Source organism: Trichosurus vulpecula, chromosome 9 (genome assembly GCF_011100635.1).
Source record: "Trichosurus vulpecula isolate mTriVul1 chromosome 9, mTriVul1.pri, whole genome shotgun sequence".
NCBI lineage: Eukaryota > Metazoa > Chordata > Mammalia > Diprotodontia > Phalangeridae > Trichosurus > Trichosurus vulpecula.
Genome location: NC_050581.1, coordinates 101,417,942 through 101,436,131, shown reverse-complemented (window position 1 = coordinate 101,436,131; position 18,190 = coordinate 101,417,942). Strand labels below are relative to the sequence as shown.

The following is an 18,190-nucleotide window of genomic DNA, read 5'->3' as shown; positions in this document are numbered from 1 at the left end:
GAAGGATGAATATTTATGCTGAACCACCTACACAAAATCAGTGTGTATATCTAAGTCCTAAATATGGATATACAGTATGTATATATATACATTTTTATTACCTTTTTTCCCCTCTATTTACTTTTTTATGCCTCTCCTGAGTCTTGTATTTGAAAATCAAATTTTCTACTGAGCTCTTGCCTTTTCATCAGGAAGCTCTGGAATTCTCTTATTTCATTCAATGTCCATCTCCTTGACTGAAAGATTATGCTCAATTTTGCTGGATAGTTGATCTTTGGTTGTAGTCCAAGCTCCTTTGCCTTTTGGAATATCATATTCCAATCCCTCCGATCTTTTAATGTAGAAACTGCAAGGTCCTGTGTGATCCTGACTGTAGTTCTGCAATATCTGAATTGTTTCTTTCTGGCTGCTTGCAGTACTTTCTCCTTGGCCTGATAATTCTAAAATTTGGCTACAATATTCCTTGTTGTTTTCAATTTGGGAACTCTTTCTGGGGGTAATCAGTGGATTCTTTCGATGACCATTTTATCCTCTGGTTCTAGGACTTCAGTGCAGTTTTCCTTGATGATTTCTTGAAAGATACTGTCCAGGCTCTTTTTTTCAGCATGTCTTTCCGGTAGACCAATAATTCTTAGATTATCTCTTCTGGATCTATTTTCCAGGCCAGTTGTTTTTCCAATGAGATATTTTACATTTTCTTCTATTTTTTCATCCTTTAGATTTCATTTGACTGATTCTTGATGCCTCATAGAGTCATTAGCTTCTACTTGCCCAATTCTAATTTTTAACAAAGTTTTTTCTTCAGATAGCCTCTGCATCTCTCTTTCCATTTGGCCAATTTCACTTTTCAAGGAGTAATTTGCTCCTGTTACATTCTATAATTTTTCTTTTACCTCTCTAATATAGCTTTTAAAATCCTCCTTGAGCTCTTCCAGGAATGCTTTTTGGTCTTGAGACCAGATCATATTCCCTTTTGAGGTTTCAGATGTGGGTATAGTGTCAATGCTGTCCTCTTCTGAATTCATATTTTGATCTTCTCTGTCCCCATAACACGATTCTATGGTCTTTTTTACTTTTCTAGTTTGCTTCTTCATGGTGGTTGCCTTTTTCCTAGATTTTAAAGTGGATCTCTGCTTCTGAGGCCCCAGGGAGGGGGTGGAGGGATCCGTCCCAAGCTTCCTGTGTTGGGAGCTAGGGGCCTGGTTACTGGCTTTGTGTGCTGTGGCCTCTGGTTTTATCAGCTAGAAGCTATAAAATGCTGCAGCTCATCTGGTGCTGAGCTGGAACTGGCTGGTATGTGCCAAGGATCAAGGCCCAGTGAAGTCTTTCTGAGTTTCCCTGGGGTTACACTGAAGCTTACAGTATGAGGTGTGGGGGAGGGGTGATGTGGTTATTGGAAGTCTCCTCTTCCCCTAGGGCCGCACTATACAGCATGAGTGGCCTCAGCCATTGGTCTGTGCTGGTGTCTGCCAATTCCCATGGCTATGTGAAGGCTTGCTGAGAGTCCTGGTGTTGGCACTTAACAGCTCCACACCCCCAGGGCTCAGGAACTCCCACTGGTCTGCTGAACTGGGGCTTGCTGGGACTGCTCCCTTCCTGCACTGTTCTCCTTCCGTCACTGCAAGAGGGGCCGTCTCCCTAGCTAAAAGACTATTGTGCCCCTACTTCTGGCTCCTCTATTCCAGGGTTTTTCCTAGGGCAGTATTCTCTGGGTTATTCAAGGGAGGGATGAGAGCACTTACTCAGTCTTCATGGCTCCCAGAAGTTCAAGAAGGTGAGTTTCAAACCTGTAGAGTGTGGGCTGATAGGCCCAGGAGTAACTGATGTCGCTGCCAAAGGCTCTGTGCTTCTGTCTCCCCTAGCTCCAATAGACTCTCATTCTGCACTAAAAGGCCTGGGGATTGCCACCACAGCCAGAGGGCTGGGCCTGTTCCCATTCCGGTATGGTCAGGTGTAGTTCCTCCAGCTCAGTGCTCTCCCAGCCTGGTTCAACAGATCCCTCCTGTCGACTTTCTAGACTCTCCTGGGTTGGAAATCTGACACATTCTCCTAGTGGATTTGTTCAGATTTATTTTTCTTTCTTTTTATTTTTTAATTTATTTTAAAATTTTTTTATTTAATATTTTTACTTTTCACCATTGATTTCCACAAGATTTTGAATTGCAAATTTTCTCCCCATTTCCACCCTCCCCCCCACTCCAATCTGGCATATGTTCTGATTGCCCTGTTTCCAAGTCAGCCCTCCTTTCTGTCCCCCCACTCTCCTCGATCCCCTTTTCCCTTACTTTCTTGTAGGGCAAAATATATTTCTATGCCCCATTGCCTGTATATCTTATTTCCCAGTTGCATGCAAATACAACTTTTTTTTTTGAACATCTGCTTCCCTCTTCCCTCCCCAACCACCCTCCCAAAGAAGGCAAGAAATTCAACATAGGTCACACATGTATCATTATGTAAAACCCTTCCACAATACTCATATTGTGAAGGACTAACTATATTTTGCTCCCTCCTATCCATTCCCCCTTTATTCAATTTTCTCCCCTGACCCTGTCCCTTTTCAAAAGTGTTTGCTTTTGACTACCTCCTCCCCCATCTGCCCTCTCTTCTATCATTCCCCCTATTTTATCTCCTTCCTACTTCTTTCCTGTAGGGTAAGACACCCAGTTGAGTGTGTATGTTATTCCCTCCTCAAATCAAATGTGACGAGAGCAAGATTTACTCATTCCCCCTCACCTGCCCCCTCCTCTTCCCTTTCTACAGAACTGCTTTTTCTTGCCACTTTTATTGAGATAATTTACCCCCATTCTATCACTCCCTTTCTCCCTCTCTCAATATATTCCTCTCTCATCCCTTAATTTGTTTTTTTTTAAGATATCATCCCTTCATATTCAACTCACCCTGTGCCCTCTGTATATTTCCTTCAGCTACCCTAATACTGAGGTCTCATGAATTACATACATCATCTTTCCATGTAGGAATGTAAACAAAACAGTTCATCTTTAGTAAGTCCCTTATGATTTCTCTTTCTTATTTACCTTTTCATGCTTCTCTTGATTCTTGTGTTTAAAAGTCAAATTTTCTATTCAGCTATGGTCTTTTCATTGAGAAAGCTTGAAAGTCCTCTATTTTATTGAAAATTCTTATTTTGCCTTGCAGCATGATACTCAGTTTTGCTGGGTAGGTGATTCTTCGTTTGAATCCTAGCTCCATTGACCTCCAGAATATCATATTCCAAGCCCTTCAGTCTCTTAATGTAGAAGCTGCTAGATCCTGTGTTATTCTGATTGTTTCCACAATACTCAAATTGTTTCTTTCTAGATGCTTGCAGTAAATTTTCTCCTTGATCTGGGAGCTCTGGAATTTGGTGACAATATTCCTAGGAGTTTTCTTTTGGGGATCTTTTTCAGGAAGGGATCTGTGGATTCTTTCAATTTCTATTTTATCCTCTGGCTATAGAATATCAGGGCAGTTTTCCTTGATCATTTCTTGAAGGATGATATCTAGGCTCTTTTTTTGATCATGGCTTTCAGGTAGTCCAATAATTTTTAAATTATCTCTCCTGGATCTATTTTCCAGGTCAGTGGTTTTTCCAATGAGATATTTCACATTGTCTTCCACTTTTTCATTCCTTTGATTCTGTTTTATAATATCTTGATTTCTCATAAAGTCACTAGCTTCCACTTGCTCCAATCTAATTTTTAAGGTAGTAATTTCTTCAGTGGTCTTTTGGACCTCTTTTTCCATTTGGCTAATTCTGCCTTTCAAGGCATTCTTCTCCTCATTGGCTTTTTGGAGCTCTTTTGCCATTTGAGTTAGTCTATTTTTTAAGGTGTTATTTTCCTCAGTATTTTTTGGGGGGTCTCCTTTAGCAAGTCATTGACTTCTGATGGTTTTCTTGCATCACTCTCATTTTTCTTCCCAGTTGCTCCTGTACTTCTCTTACTTGCTTTTCCAAATCCCTTTTGAGCTCTTTCATGGCCTGAGACCAATTCATATTTTTCTTGGAGGCTTTTGATGTAGGCTCTTTGATTTTGTTGACTTCTTCTGGTTGTACGTTTTGATCTTCTTTGTCACCAAAGGAAGATTCCAAAGTCTGAGTCTGAATCTGAGTCCATTTTTGCTGCCTGGTCATGTTCCCAGCCAACTACTTGACCCTTGGTCTTTTTGTCTGGGTACGACTGATTGTAGAGTAGAGAGTACTTTGTCCCAAGCTTGAGGGGCTGTGCTGCTATTTTCAGAGCTACTTCTACACAACCAGCTCTGCTACACCAGTGTTCCTTCTACCCCAAGATCTACCAACCAGGATTACAGCCCAGATTCAGGCAGGGCAAAGCAGGCTTTGCACTCCTGCTCTGATACGCTGCTTAATTCCTCCCGGCAGGTGGGCCTGGGGCCAGAAGCAACTGCAGCTGTAGCTCTGGAAATAGCCTCAGAGCTGCACTACTTCCACTGTCCCCAGGGCAGTGGCCAACCCTGAACTCCTTTCACTCTATCCCAGCAGCTTTTCCCACTAACCTTCTCTGTTGTCTTTGGTGTTTGTGGGTTGAGAATTCTGGTAACTGCCACAGTTCACTGATTCAGGGTGCTAGGGCCTGTTCCACCTGGCTCCTAGTCTGGTTGGTCCTGGCATGGCCCATACTGGGCTCTGCTCTGCTCCCAGCTCGGTGCGATAGACCCTTCCCAGCGACCATCCAGGCTGTCCTGGGATGGAGCCCTGCTTCCCTTTGCTATTTCATGGGTTCTGCAGCATTAGAATTTGTTCAGAGCCATTTTTATAAGTGTTTCAGGGGACCTGGGGGAAACTTATGCAAGTCCCTGCTTTCCAGTCACCATCTTGGAATTTGTGAGAGAGCTCGGGTATGTACCTGCTTTCACTTCACCATCTTGGCTCCACCTCCCCTTTTCATTACCTTTCTTGCAAAGCTTGATCTATGTATCTTCTTTCTCCCCTATTCTCAAACACCATAACTTTCAATATCTTGAAAAATGCAATTAAAGGCTAGAAAACAAGGGTCTGGGGCTGGGGAAAATGGAGTTCCATCCACAAGTATTTATTAAATTTCTACTATGTGCTAGAAGTGCAAAGAATCAAACAATCTCTTTTCACAGTAAGCTGATATCCTAATGGGGGAGACAACAAGGAAATACAAAAGTATATATAACATAAATGTTCAATCCAACCTATGAAGAAAAAAGCGAGATATACTATGAGAATATAACATGCCATCTCTAAGGTCTGTTCTGTATTTTCCCACTCCTGTGCCCTTGCTTGAGTTATTCATGACCTCTAAACCCCACTCCCTATGTCCAGCTTCCTATTCATGTGTTACCTGTAAATGCCATAATCTCATTTTTTATATACCATGGGTTATTTATTGACTGAGTTTCCATAACACCCCTTATTCCAAGCTAACCTTGGAGTGCTTACTGAGACAAGTTTATTATGCCTTATGTGTTTCCCTGGTTCAACCTGGTAACTAGCCTCCTTCAACTTCCTGAAGATTCACCAAAGACTAGTTCTTAGTGCCAAAATACTTCAGTGACTCAAGGAAGGGCTGGGCTTCATTTAATTGACCAAAGAAATAAGTAAAAATTATTTCTTACACCTGGGAAGATTTATATGAACTTATGTAAAGTGAACTGAGCAGAACCAGGAGAACACTGTACACATTAACAATAATATTGTAGCAATAATAAAATGTGAAAACTTGGTTACTCTCATCAAGTCAATGATCCAAGATAATTCCAAAGGGCCCATGATGAAAAATGCTAACCACATCCAGAGAAAGAGAACTAATGAAGTCTGAGTACGGACTGAAGTATACTTTTTTCTCTTGCAACATGGCTTTTATGGAAATATTTTGCATGACTTTACATGTATAATCAATTTCACCTCAAGGAGTGAGAGAGGGGCAGAAGACAAAATGTGGAACTCACATTTTTAAAAAATGTTAAATTTTTTTACATGTAATTGGTTAATATTTAATGAAATAAAAATATAGTGAAAAAAATATTTCTTTTGGCCACCAAGTGTTAACACTTAAACTGCCAACACTGACTCAGCACAGGTGACATAGTCCTTATGTTCTTTGCAAGAAGGCAAAGATTCTCCGCAAAAGTACCACAACATCAATGGCTATTTCCAGCTCCCTAGGTGTGATGCATTTCTTTTGATCTGGAGATTAACAAGTCACCATCCCTTACAAAAGTATGATAGGTGACCAGGACATCTCATTCACCTATTCTGATAGAAATGAAAGGTAGGAAGGAGAGATGGAGTAGGGGAATGGCTGCTGCTGTGACAAAAGAGGTTATTTGTTTGTTTATTTTGATCTAGGATGATCAGATAAATGTAGTCAAGGAAGAAAATGGGCCTCTCTAATGGAGTGAAAAAACAAATCAACTAAAAATTTCTTCTGAATTTTCAAAGTCTTTGACTTTTCTGTAACATAAGCCACTATTCATCCAGCCCTTCAATCAGGATACTCTGCCCTCCACACACATCAGTGAAAACTTTTTTTTTTTGGTCAATCTCCAACATCTCTGATCAGTCTTTCCCATTCCTTTTTTTTTAATCATTATTTATTTATTTAATATTTTTAGTTTTCAGCATTAATTTTCACAAGAGTTTGAATTATAAATTTTCTCCTCATTTCTACCCCCCCCCCGACTCCAAGATGTCATATATTCTGATTGCCCTGTTCCCCAGTCAGCCCTCCTTTCTTTCACCCCACTCTCCCCCATCCCCTTTTCCCTTACTTTCTTGTAGTGCAAGATAGATGTTTATGCCCCACTGCCTGTATCTTATTTCCTAGGTGCATGCAAAAATTTTTTTTGAACATCTTTTAAAACTTTGAGTTCCAAATTCTCTCCCCTCTTCACTCCCCACCTGCCCTCCCAAAGAAGGCAAGCAATTGAACATAGGCCACATGTGTATCATTATGCAAAACCCTTCCACAATACTCATGTTGTGAAAGACTAACTATATTTTGCTCCTTCCTATCCTATCCCCCTTTATCCAATTTTCTCCCTTGACCCTGTCCCTTTTCAAAAGTGTTTGCTTTTGATTACCTCCTCCCGCATCTGCCCTCCCTTCTATCATCCCCCCTTTTTTATCTCCTTCCTCCTTCTTTCCTGTGGGGTAAGATACCCAATTGAGTGTGTATGTTATTCCCTCCTCAGGTCAAATCCAATGAGAGCAAGATTCACTCATTTCCCCTTACCTTCCCCCTCCTCTTCCCTTCCTACAGAACTGCTTTTTCTTGCCACTTTTTTTGAGATAATTTACCCCATTCTATTTCTCCCTGTCTCCCTCTCTCAATATATTACTCTCTCATCCCTTAATTTGATTTTTTTTTTAGATATCACCCCTTCATATTCAACTCACCCTGTGCCCTCTGTCTATCTATCTTATCTATCTATGTACCTATCTATCGATAGATAGATTCCCTTCACTACCTTAATACTGAGGTCTCATGAATCATACACATCATCTTTCCATGTAGGAATGTAAACAAAACAGTTCAACTTTAGTCAGTCCCTTATGATTTCTCTTTCTTGTTTACCTTTTCATGCTTCTCTTGATTCTTGTGTTTGAAAGTCAAATTTTCTATTCAGCTCTGGTCTTTTCACTGAGAAAGCTTGAAAGTCCTCTATTTTGTTGAAAGTCTATATTTTGCCTTGGAGCATGATACTCAGTTTTGCTGGGTAGGTGATTCTTGGTTTGAATCCTAGCTCCATTGACCTCCAGAATATCATATTCCAAGCCCTTCAATCCCTTAATGAGAAGCTGCGAGATCTTGTATTATTCTGATTGTGTTTCCACAATACTCAAATTGTTTCTTTCTGGATGCTTGCATTTTCTCCTTGATCTGGGAGCTCTGGAATTTGGTGACAATATTCCTAGGAGTTTTCTTTTGGGGATCTTTTTCAGGAAGGGATCTGTGGATTCTTTCAATTTCTATTTTATCCTCTGGCTATAGAATATCAGGGCAGTTTTCCTTGATCATTTCTGGAAGGATGATATCTGGGCTCTTTTTTTGATCATGGCTTTCAGGTAGTCCAATAATTTTTAAATTATCTCTCCTGGATCTATTTTCCAGGTCAGTGGCTTTTCCAATGAGATATTTCACACTGTCTTCCATTTTTTCATTCCTTTGATTCTGTTTTATAATATCTTGATTTCTCATAAAGTCACTAGCTTCCACTTGCTCCAATCTAATTTTTAAGGTAGTAATTTCTTCAGTGGTCTTTTGGACCTCTTTTTCCATTTGGCTAATTCTGCATTTCAAGGCATTCTTCTCCTCATTGGCTTTTTGGAGCTCTTTTGCCATTTGAGTTAGTCTATTTTCTAAGGTGTTGTTTTCTTCAGTATTTTTTTGGGTCTCCTTTAGCAAGTCATTGATTTGTTTCTGATGATTTTCTCGCATCATCCTCATTTCTCTTCCCAATTTTTCCTCTACTTCTCTTACTTGCTTTTCCAAATCCTTTTTGAGCTCTTCCATGGCTTGAGACCAATTCATGTTTTTCTTGGAGGCTTTTGATGTAGGCTCTTTGACTTTGTTGACTTCTTCTGGCTGTATGTTTTGGTCTTCTTTGACACCAAAGAAAGATTACAAAGTCTGAGTCTGAAACTGAGTCCGTTTTCGCTGCCTGGCCATGTTCCAGTCAGCTACTTGACCCTTGAGCTTTTTGTCGGGGTATGACTGCTTGTAGAGTAGAGAGTACTTTGTCCCAAGCTTGAGGGGATGTGCTGTTGTTTTCAGAGCTGTTTCTACACAGCAAGCTCTGCCACACCAGCGCTCCTCCTCCCCCAATAACCGCCAACCCAGACCGGACTCAGATCTTAAGCAGCCTCTGCACTCTCACTCTGATCTGCCACTTCATTCCTCCCAGCAGGTGGGCCTGGGGCAGAAGCAACTGCAGCTGTAGTTCCGTAGCTGCACCACCTCTGCTGCCCCCAGGGTGGTGGTGGAACAGCAAACTTCTTTCACTCTGTCCCCTGCAGCTTTTCCCACTAACCTTCTCTGCTATCTTTGTTCTTTGTGGGTTGAGAAGTCTGGTAACTGCCACAGCTCACTGATTCAGGGTGCTAGGGCCTGTTCTGCCCAGCTCCTGGTCTGGTTGGTCCGCGCACAGTCCATGCTGGGCTCTGCTCTGCTGCAAGTTCCGTGCAATACACCGTACCCAGCAACCATCCAGGCTATTCTGGGCTAGAACCCTACTTCACTTTGCTATTTCATGGGTTCTGCAGCTCTAGAATTTGTTCAGAGCCATTTTTTTATCAGTGTTTGGAGGGTTCTGGGAGACAGCCCTAGCCAAGTCATTGCTTTCTAGATGCCATCTTGGCTCCGCCCCCTTTCCCATTCCTTTTTACTGGATCCTTTTTCTCCTCCTAGCGTCTAGGTGTGGGTGGCATTTGAGGTTGTGTCCTAGGACTTCCTTCCTTTCTCTACCCTTCTCTTTATGATGGCATCATTTGCTCCCATAGCTTCAACTATTTCTGTTGACAACAAGAACCATCATTTCCCCAGTCACCAAAGAGTTCTAAGCCTTGGAGTTATGTTTTACTCTTCTCTCCACACAATCCAATCAATTGCCAAATCCTGTCAATTCTATTCTCACCTCTTGCAGCACAAATTCCCTTCTTTCCTCTTCCATCCCACCCTAGTTCAAACTCCATGTTACTTCTTGTCTGGATTATTACCTCTTAGCCCAGGGCCTGGCATTTAATGGCACTTAATATTCACTGATTTAAACTATTATAGTTGTTCTTAAGTGGTCTCCCTGACTCCAGAATCCTCACCTATTTACCCTTCACAGAGCTGCAAGAGTAATGTTAATGGTACGCCTGCCTAACTCCACTGTTCGGAAACTTTTAGTTATCTCCCCACTCTCTGCCAGACAGTCAAGGCCTTCTACACTCTGGCTCAAGCTTGACTTTCTGGCCTTATCTCACACCATGCCTTCCCTAGATACAATCTACATAGCAGACAAAATGTATCCTTCATCATTTCCCAAACTCATCCTGCCCCCTCCAGCCTCCAGACATTTGTATATGTTTCCCCTTATGCTGGACACTCCTCCCACATATATTTCCCTGAAATTCTTCTCTTTTTTTCAAGGTCTGCCATCATGAAGCAGCCCTACAGCTAGAATGAATGAATGCAGCACTTACAGTCCCACTCTCCAGGAGCTCCCATTCTAATGGAAAAGACAACACACACAGGAGGTTTGGAAAGGCTGCATAGTCCTTAGGGTGCAACAGCAAAGTAGATGGTAATACATGTCATTTCCATTGATAAAAGCCATATTGGCTTCTGATGCCAAACCTTTTGATAGTGCCAAAATCTTGGCAGCAAAAACTTTCTTTCTAGGCCCAAGTAACTCTGGCTGCTGAGGAATTTGGCAAGCTGCATCTTCTAAGGATTGCTTGCATGGACTATGGCTATACGAACCAGCCGAGAAGCCAGACTAGTTGGGGATTAGGGTAGAGGGGAAGGAAGAGGAGGGGAGTAGCTCAACTGCCCATAAGTGGTAGTGCTTAATGGTTGGTAATAGTGTTAGGAAGGATGAGGGACTGTGGATTGCATCTTAATTTTTTTTTCACCTTTAAATTCTCTGCTTCTAGCTCAGTTCCATATACAAAGCAGAACTTAATTAGTGTTTTCTGATTTTAATACAATTAAATTTACCCCTGAGCTAAAATACTTTTAAACGAATTTAGATTATTCACTTACAAGGATACAGATAAACCTCAACTTCATCTTCTGTGGAATTTTCCTTTTGTACTTTTGTCTTTTTCCTAAGCAAAAGAATTTTTTTAACATAACAATCATCCTAGTTTGAGAATCCGGGATTTCAAGAATGGCAATTAAGGAGATGGTTTCTCCAAATGCTTCGCAGGGAAAGAATTCTAAGAAGTGTCCCGGCACAGAGATATATATAGATATCAGAATTCCAACTTTTTTTCACTTTAGAAGGAAGTTCAAGAGTTAAAAGGAGTCTGTGGACCCAGAGACAAAAAAGAGAGAATTAGGAGAACTATAAAGTAGCAGAAGAGACTGGGACAATTGGGACTGGGATCTTGGAGGTAAAGGAAGAAGAATGAAAGGGCTGCTAGAAGACCAAAACAAGGACTGATGGCTAACAAAGCCAAAGTTTACCTATTTCACAATTTTCTTTATCTTCAAAATAGAAATATCCCTACCCTACTCTGTCTGTTGGGTGGAGAGAGTCAAATGGATTTCCCTAAATGACAGATTCATTTACTTTTCCATTAAAGACATACACACTTGATTTTTAAGTAAATCAATGAACTTGTCCATTTTTATCGCTTTTCTTAAAATTTTTTTGAAGCCTGCAAATTATAGACACTGTCCATAAATTCAGCCAAGTTCTCTCACAATAACATGGCAGCTATTAAGACTTTTTTAACCATATTCATATGCGCTCTTGAAAGCTTGAAAATTTTATATTATGAAATGCATATCCAAATTTTTTAAGTTTAGAAAAATTATTTGGTAGCTCTGAAGTACTATGGCTTAGATAGGTAAATAGCCTATTATTTCCTTTACAACATCGCATCAAACTTACCATAAAGAATGACATATGGAAGTTTTTTTTATTCCATTTTGCTTCAAGGGGAGGGTATATTACATGTCTAGTATTCTATTTAATCATATGGCTCTATGTGGCTGAGATTAGATTACTAAATATCTAGTATATCATGTTCTTTTTTTCTCCCCCAAATCCTAGAAAAGTCCCTATGATAAAAAAAACCTGCTACATTAGATAACTAAAAGTACACATATGTGTCTCTAGATAGATAGAGTGAGGGGTTTGGTAATGGAATGCCTGGACTTTTTTACCACTTAAACAGCAATTTGGTTCCAGCTGGTGTCAGCAGTGACCCAGAATTTATCAGTATCTGCCGACTGCTTGGTGACCTAAAAGCTGAGTTCTAATCTAAAAGTCTTCTTCCTCACTGGTAGCAGAGGAGTCAAAGATTGAATTGTGTCATTAACATTGAAATGTCTTGTCATATCACTGATTCATACTACTAGGATATATGCATTCAGAAATGGCCAACCTGGCATCACTAAATTGACTTACAAAAAGTTAGGTAAGAATACATCTCAAATTTGGACACTGAGTCTGAAATATGCTCCATGATAGTTGCTGGTTATATTTTCAAGAGTTCATACAAATGGCCTGTGTCCATTTATTACTTCTTATCAATATTTTCCTTATTCAATTGTTCAGTTCTGTTAACTTAGTAACAATGTTCATTGAGGTATTAAATACATATTATACTTACCCACTGTGCATTATTGTGTCCAACTTTACTTCCTTTGGCTCCTGATAAACCAGCTCCATTCTAAGATAAAAATATTTATATTTAGCAAGCTTATTTATTTATATTATCAATATATTATTACATTAATAGCATAATTATATATTATATATAATAATATATTATTACATATAAATATATATTATTTACATTTAGCAAGTTCATAGCTTGTTAAGTAACCTTTCCTTTGGGGCAGCTATAAGGGGAAAATACAAATCTGACATATTAATTCATTAGTATAAATTTTTTTTAGTAAATGCCCACATAAACATGGTCCTAGGCAAGATACTATAGTTATAAAAACATTGTGTGAGCCCTCTATGAGCTTTCAATCAAAGAAATCAAGGGTGTAAAGGACAAAAGTCCCTAAAACAAGCTTATATTTACTAATGATTGACAAACTAGCAGAATGTACTTCTGCTGATACTTCTACATTTCAGACTATCTATATTACGGAGACTGACTGACTTATTCTTCCATTTACTAAATATTTGTTAAGTGCTGATTGTGTTAGGCAGGAGGAAAATACAAAGTTAAAATAAGATATAGTCCCTGCTTTCATCAAGCTTGCTGATTACTAAATAAGTAAGGTACAAACAGATAATATACAATGTTACATGAAAAGAGTTGAAAAACAAAGTGTTATATGATTTCTGAAAGTGAAAGTTGTTATCAGCTATGGATATCTGGGAGGGCCTGGTGGCAGAGGTAACAGAAGCTGGGCTTTAAAGAAAGGGTACAAATTCAACAGCCAAAAATGAAGAGGGTGGGCATTCCAAACATAACAAAGAGCAAGAGCAAAAGGAGGGAAGGGCAGGGAACATCAGGTAGGACTGGAGGGGGGAGGGGTAACAGCTAATATTTGTATGGTGCTCTGAAGTTTGTGAAAAGGTTTAAAAATGCCTCATTTGATCCTAACAACACTGGAAGGTAGGTACTATTATGCCCATTTTATAGATGAGGAAACTAAGGCAGACAGAAGTTAAGCAACTTGTCCTGGGTCACACTATAGTCAGTATCTGAGGGTGGATTTAAACTCAGATCTTCCTGACTCCACTGGAGATGGAAATGGCAAACCACTTCAAGATCTTTGCCAAGACAATGTCAAATGGAGTCATGAAGAGTTGGACACAACTGAAAAATGACTGATAAAACTTCCTGACTCTAAGTCCATTCTATGCACTGAACCACTTAGCTGCCTCTTCATGCCTTCTTCCCTTACACCAAAAGAAGTCATAAAAGGTAAGGCTGGAGTGGTGGTGGACTGGCAAAAGACTGTGGAAGGAACCAAATGCTAGTCCAAGGGGTCTAAATTTTACTTGGAAAACAACAGGAGGCCAAGGAAGATTTTTAACAGACAAATGGCATGACAAAGAAGTACTCTGTAAGAAGACTTGTTAGTAAGCTATTACAACAGTAAAGGCAGGTGATAAGGAAAGACTGAACCAGGGTGACATTAACAAGAATAGAGAAGACACACATGTGAAAGGCAGAAATGGAAAGGCCTGGTATCTCAACGAATATGAGAAGTGAAAGAGAGGAAAGTGTCACGTTTTTAACATGGGAGACTAATGACACTGACAGAAACAGAGAAGATGGAACAATAGTAGTAAAATTAAATAAGCTTGGTTTTAGACATCTTGAGTTTAAGATGCTGGCAGGATATCCAGAGATAAAAATCTTGCAGGCAGCTAGAGATGTGGATTCGGAACTCAAAAAGAAGTCAAGACTAGAGCTACAAATTTCGGAGTCAACTTCATGACTCTCAATCTAATCATGAGTTTATAGTTGAAGCTTCTTCCATCTCCAGGGGAGAGACTAAAGAGAGAAGAGGGGCAATGACAGATTTTTCAATGTTAGGAAAGGAAATGAAAGGCCAGTAAGTGAGACAAGGATGGAGCTGCCAAATAGAAAGGAGGAAAACCACAAGAGAATGATGTCTCTTCTCTATTTCACTAAAATCTCCCATCCCTATCAGATCAGAACATCAAAACCATGTTTGTTGCGTCTTGTAGAGTAACAAATTATACCTCCTGGTTCCCAAAGCTAACTATAATTCCTCTGAAATATTTTGACATACATGTTAAATATAGGCAGGTGCATTTGAGAAGTTTATTAATTTGTATTTTTAGTTTAATTTTTTTATTATGAACTTAGACATCAATAAACATAAGCATTCCAATACACAGAGAACAAAAAGAGGATTGTATACAAAACCATAAATTTCTGTTACCTTTTTATAAATGCATATCTGATTTAACAAAATTGCTGACTGTGCATTCTTCTGAACTTTGGTTTTTTTGATATATTTTTTCTGCTTTAATATTTTCCCATTAATTCATCCACAAACAGGAAGAAGCCCTCTCTTATAATAAATATAATCCAGCAAAACAAATCAAGCATTAATATAAACTGTGCTCTCTAGCAGTAAATTCAAAATAGTCTTTGCTCCTCATTGCTACTTTCATACTCTCTCTCCATCACCCATCACTCAGCAACTTCTCTTCCTTTGAAAGCTATTAAAATTTATTACCTACTGCAGATTCTGGTGGCCAGAACATTCTCCCTCCTTCCTCAATGAGCTCAGTGTTGGGCTCAGAGACTTTTTCTCCCCCACCTGCCAACATATATACTGATATTCCCTCAAATACCCTAATTTCCAAGTTCCTCAATATTCTCAATTCATATTACTCCTTCACTTCATCTCAATTACACACAAAGATGGACTTAACCTTAGTAAAGCATCACTTATAAGTGTTGAACCTCCATGTTCATGAACTGTGAAACTCCTCTATACGATCACAATTTTTTATCATCACATTTTTCCATGTGCTTTATGACTCCAAACTTCGTTCTTTATCCTCACCATTACTTCTAATCTTTCTATCTCTCAAGTTTTTGTTACAGGTCATCATCCATACATTGGCCTACACTCTTCTCCCTTCTCATCTCAACCCCTTGGTGGATTGGTTCAATTCTACACTATCCTTTACACTCAAAACCCTCATCCTCTTCTCTTATTATCAATCACACATTGCTAAACGTCAACTCTGGATCACTCTCACCACCTCCACCACTCCTATTCACATGCTGCTGAACAGGCTAGAAGGAACACACACAAATGACTGAGACCACCACAAATTTATGTTACCTAATCTCAACTGAGTCCTCACTACAACAAGGCACTCTAATCAATAAGCTATCCCACTCAACTAACAGTGGTTATTCTGAACCTTTTTATCCCTCTTCAAGCCTCCCACAGTACTCCCTCAATCCAACATTTCAGCTGAGGACCTGGCCTCCCATTTCACCAAAAAAAAAAAAAAAGGAAGCCATTCTCCATAAGTTCCATCTTTTTCCCTACTCCTCTCATATCGCTCAAATGTCTTCCCTCACTACCTCCTTCTTCACTCCTATCTCAGCTGAAGAGGGGGCCCTTCTTCTTGGTGAGGTCAACTTGCTCCACATTTACCAAATGAGATATTATTTCTAAAGCATTTAGTACAATGTCTGGCACATAGTAGGCTCCTGATAAATGCTTACTTAGCCTTCTTTCTCTCCTCTTTCCCTCTAAGTTATCTTACTTGGTGATCTCATTCACTCCTATGAGTGAATAAACTGGAATGTTAATACAATTTGAAGATCTTCCCATTCATTAATAGGCCCATGTGACTTTCCTTAGTCACACAGAAGTCTGAGTCACATGAGCCTGTGGTGGGAGCAGACTGCTATTCAGCAGGATGGAACAGGAGGGGGTAGATCAGAGCTGAGAGGAAGTGAGGCAGAGCAGTCAGCTGGGAGAGACACACACAGAGCAGCAGCTAGTGTGAATGAAAGAGGGAGTGATTTTGCTCTTGTTCATGGGAAGGCCTTGACAGAGGGAAGACTTGGGGATGAAGGTGCCCCTGCATTGCTAATGTGTATAGATTTCTTTGTTGCTATGATGGATTTGGCTTTCTGGTGTTTGAATAAATGTTTTGGTTTCGCCTTCAATGAAGACAGTCTGTGATATTTTGCAATATATATTTGCCATATTCATGGCAGTCACTGTGGATATCACATTGGCACTATACCATCTCTATGCAGATGATTCCCAGATCTAAGTATCCAGTCTTAATCCAGAGTTCCAGTCTAGGACTAACAACTGCCTTTTGGATATCTCAAACTGAATGTTCCACAGGCATCTGAAAGTTAACATGTCCAAAACAGAGAACTCATTATCTTTCCCTATAAACCCTCCTCTTTTCACCACTTTCTTATGACAGCTAAGAACAACATCCTCCTAGTCACACAGGTTTGCAACTTCCATGTCATCCCTTACTCGAACTCATTTACCTAGCCAGTTCACTGTCAAATCTCTTTTCTAACTTCACAGCATTACTCATATGCATCCCCTTATTTCTGTTCACAGAGACAACATACTAGTTCAGGCCTTCATCACCTCTTGCCTGGCACATTGCAGTAGACTTAATTGGTCTCTCTGCCTCAAGTCTCTGATTCAGCTGCCAAAGTAATTTTTTTTCAAAATTTTTTAAATTTTAAATTTAAATACTAAAACCTGAATACAAAGTAAGAAAAGAAAACATAAACATTATAAACTTAAATATTAAAACGAGTACAAAATAAGGAAAAGAAAGCATTGCCAGGTGCACAGCAGAATGTAAGAGAGGATTCAAAATATACAACAATAAATTTCCATTTCAAGAAAGCCTATATAATAAATGCTACACATTGTGTTCAGAGCTGTCCATCTTTTCTTTGCATCCTTGTAAATTTTCTTTTGTTCTTTGCTGTGCACATTTTACTTTGTTGTTTTTCCCCCCCTTTCTCCTCCCCTTCCCCAAGAAGGCTACAATTCAGCATGGATACACACACACATACACATACTTACATACACATACATATACTTAGGTGTCTATAATCATACTCCACAGACATATACATTCATATGCATCTATGTAAGACTGTACTATACTTATTTCTCCTCTGTTTCTCTGAGGGTAGAAGAGGATACTAACCGCTTCCTTCATGAGTCCAAGTTCTTCCATATTTTTCTAAGTCCACCAACTCATCATTTCCTACACCACAGCAATATTCCAACCTTATACTGTCTAGTTATTTTAAATAGTCTAAAACAATATTAATATGGCTGACATATAGCATAGTTTCCCTATTTTTCTCTTTTGATTAAATCTACTTAGCTTTAATTTTGTCTCAGATCATGATTACTACCCCTGCTTTTTCCCCTAATAAATTCTACTCCTGATCTTCATGTTTGTATCTCTTACTTGCTATCCTTCCTGACTCCTCTACTTTACCTCTGCCCACTACCTTGCCCTCTTACTTAACCTACCCCCCATCCCTCCTTATCCTCCCATTCTTGCTAATCTAAACACCCTTCTATACTTCCCCCTTATCCTATTCCTTCATTTTTCCCTCTAAAAATCCCTCCCTTATCCTCTCCCCCTTCCCTATCCTCTTAGCCTTTTATTTCTTTTTGGATCTAGAAGACTTTTATACCCTTGAAATAAATATGTACCATTCCCTCTTAAACCCATTCCCAATGAAAGTAAGATTCCAAAGCTACCAGCCTTCCTCTCCCATCTAATTCCTCTATGTCAATTCTTACTCTGGCATCTCATTTGTATAAGATAATTATTCGTTTTATCTTTTCCTGAAAAGTTTTACTTTTTAGAATCCTATCATACTCAGGTCTAACCCAATCTTTATTCTGAACTATCCAATTACTAATAACAATCTTAGATATACATTTTACATTTCATCATATAAAAAGTAAACAGTTTGTCCTTATTGAGTCTCTCATAATTAGTCTTT

The 18,190-nt window shown here is 39.4% G+C and overlaps 1 protein-coding gene across 4 annotated transcripts in view; it reads right to left on the bottom strand.

Annotated features, from left to right (window-relative positions):
* FKTN (fukutin) overlaps positions 1 to 18,190 on the bottom strand; it is a 77,940-nt gene that overhangs the window by 38,185 nt on the left and 21,565 nt on the right. For all 4 annotated transcript variants that reach the window (XM_036738775.1, XM_036738774.1, XM_036738772.1 and 1 more), the window contains one exon: positions 12,320 to 12,379. Coding sequence is in view for 3 of the 4 variants with exons in the window: in XM_036738774.1 (XP_036594669.1) it covers positions 12,320 to 12,379 (60 nt within the window). In the remaining variant the exon portion in view is untranslated. The remainder of the gene's footprint in view (positions 1 to 12,319; positions 12,380 to 18,190) is intronic.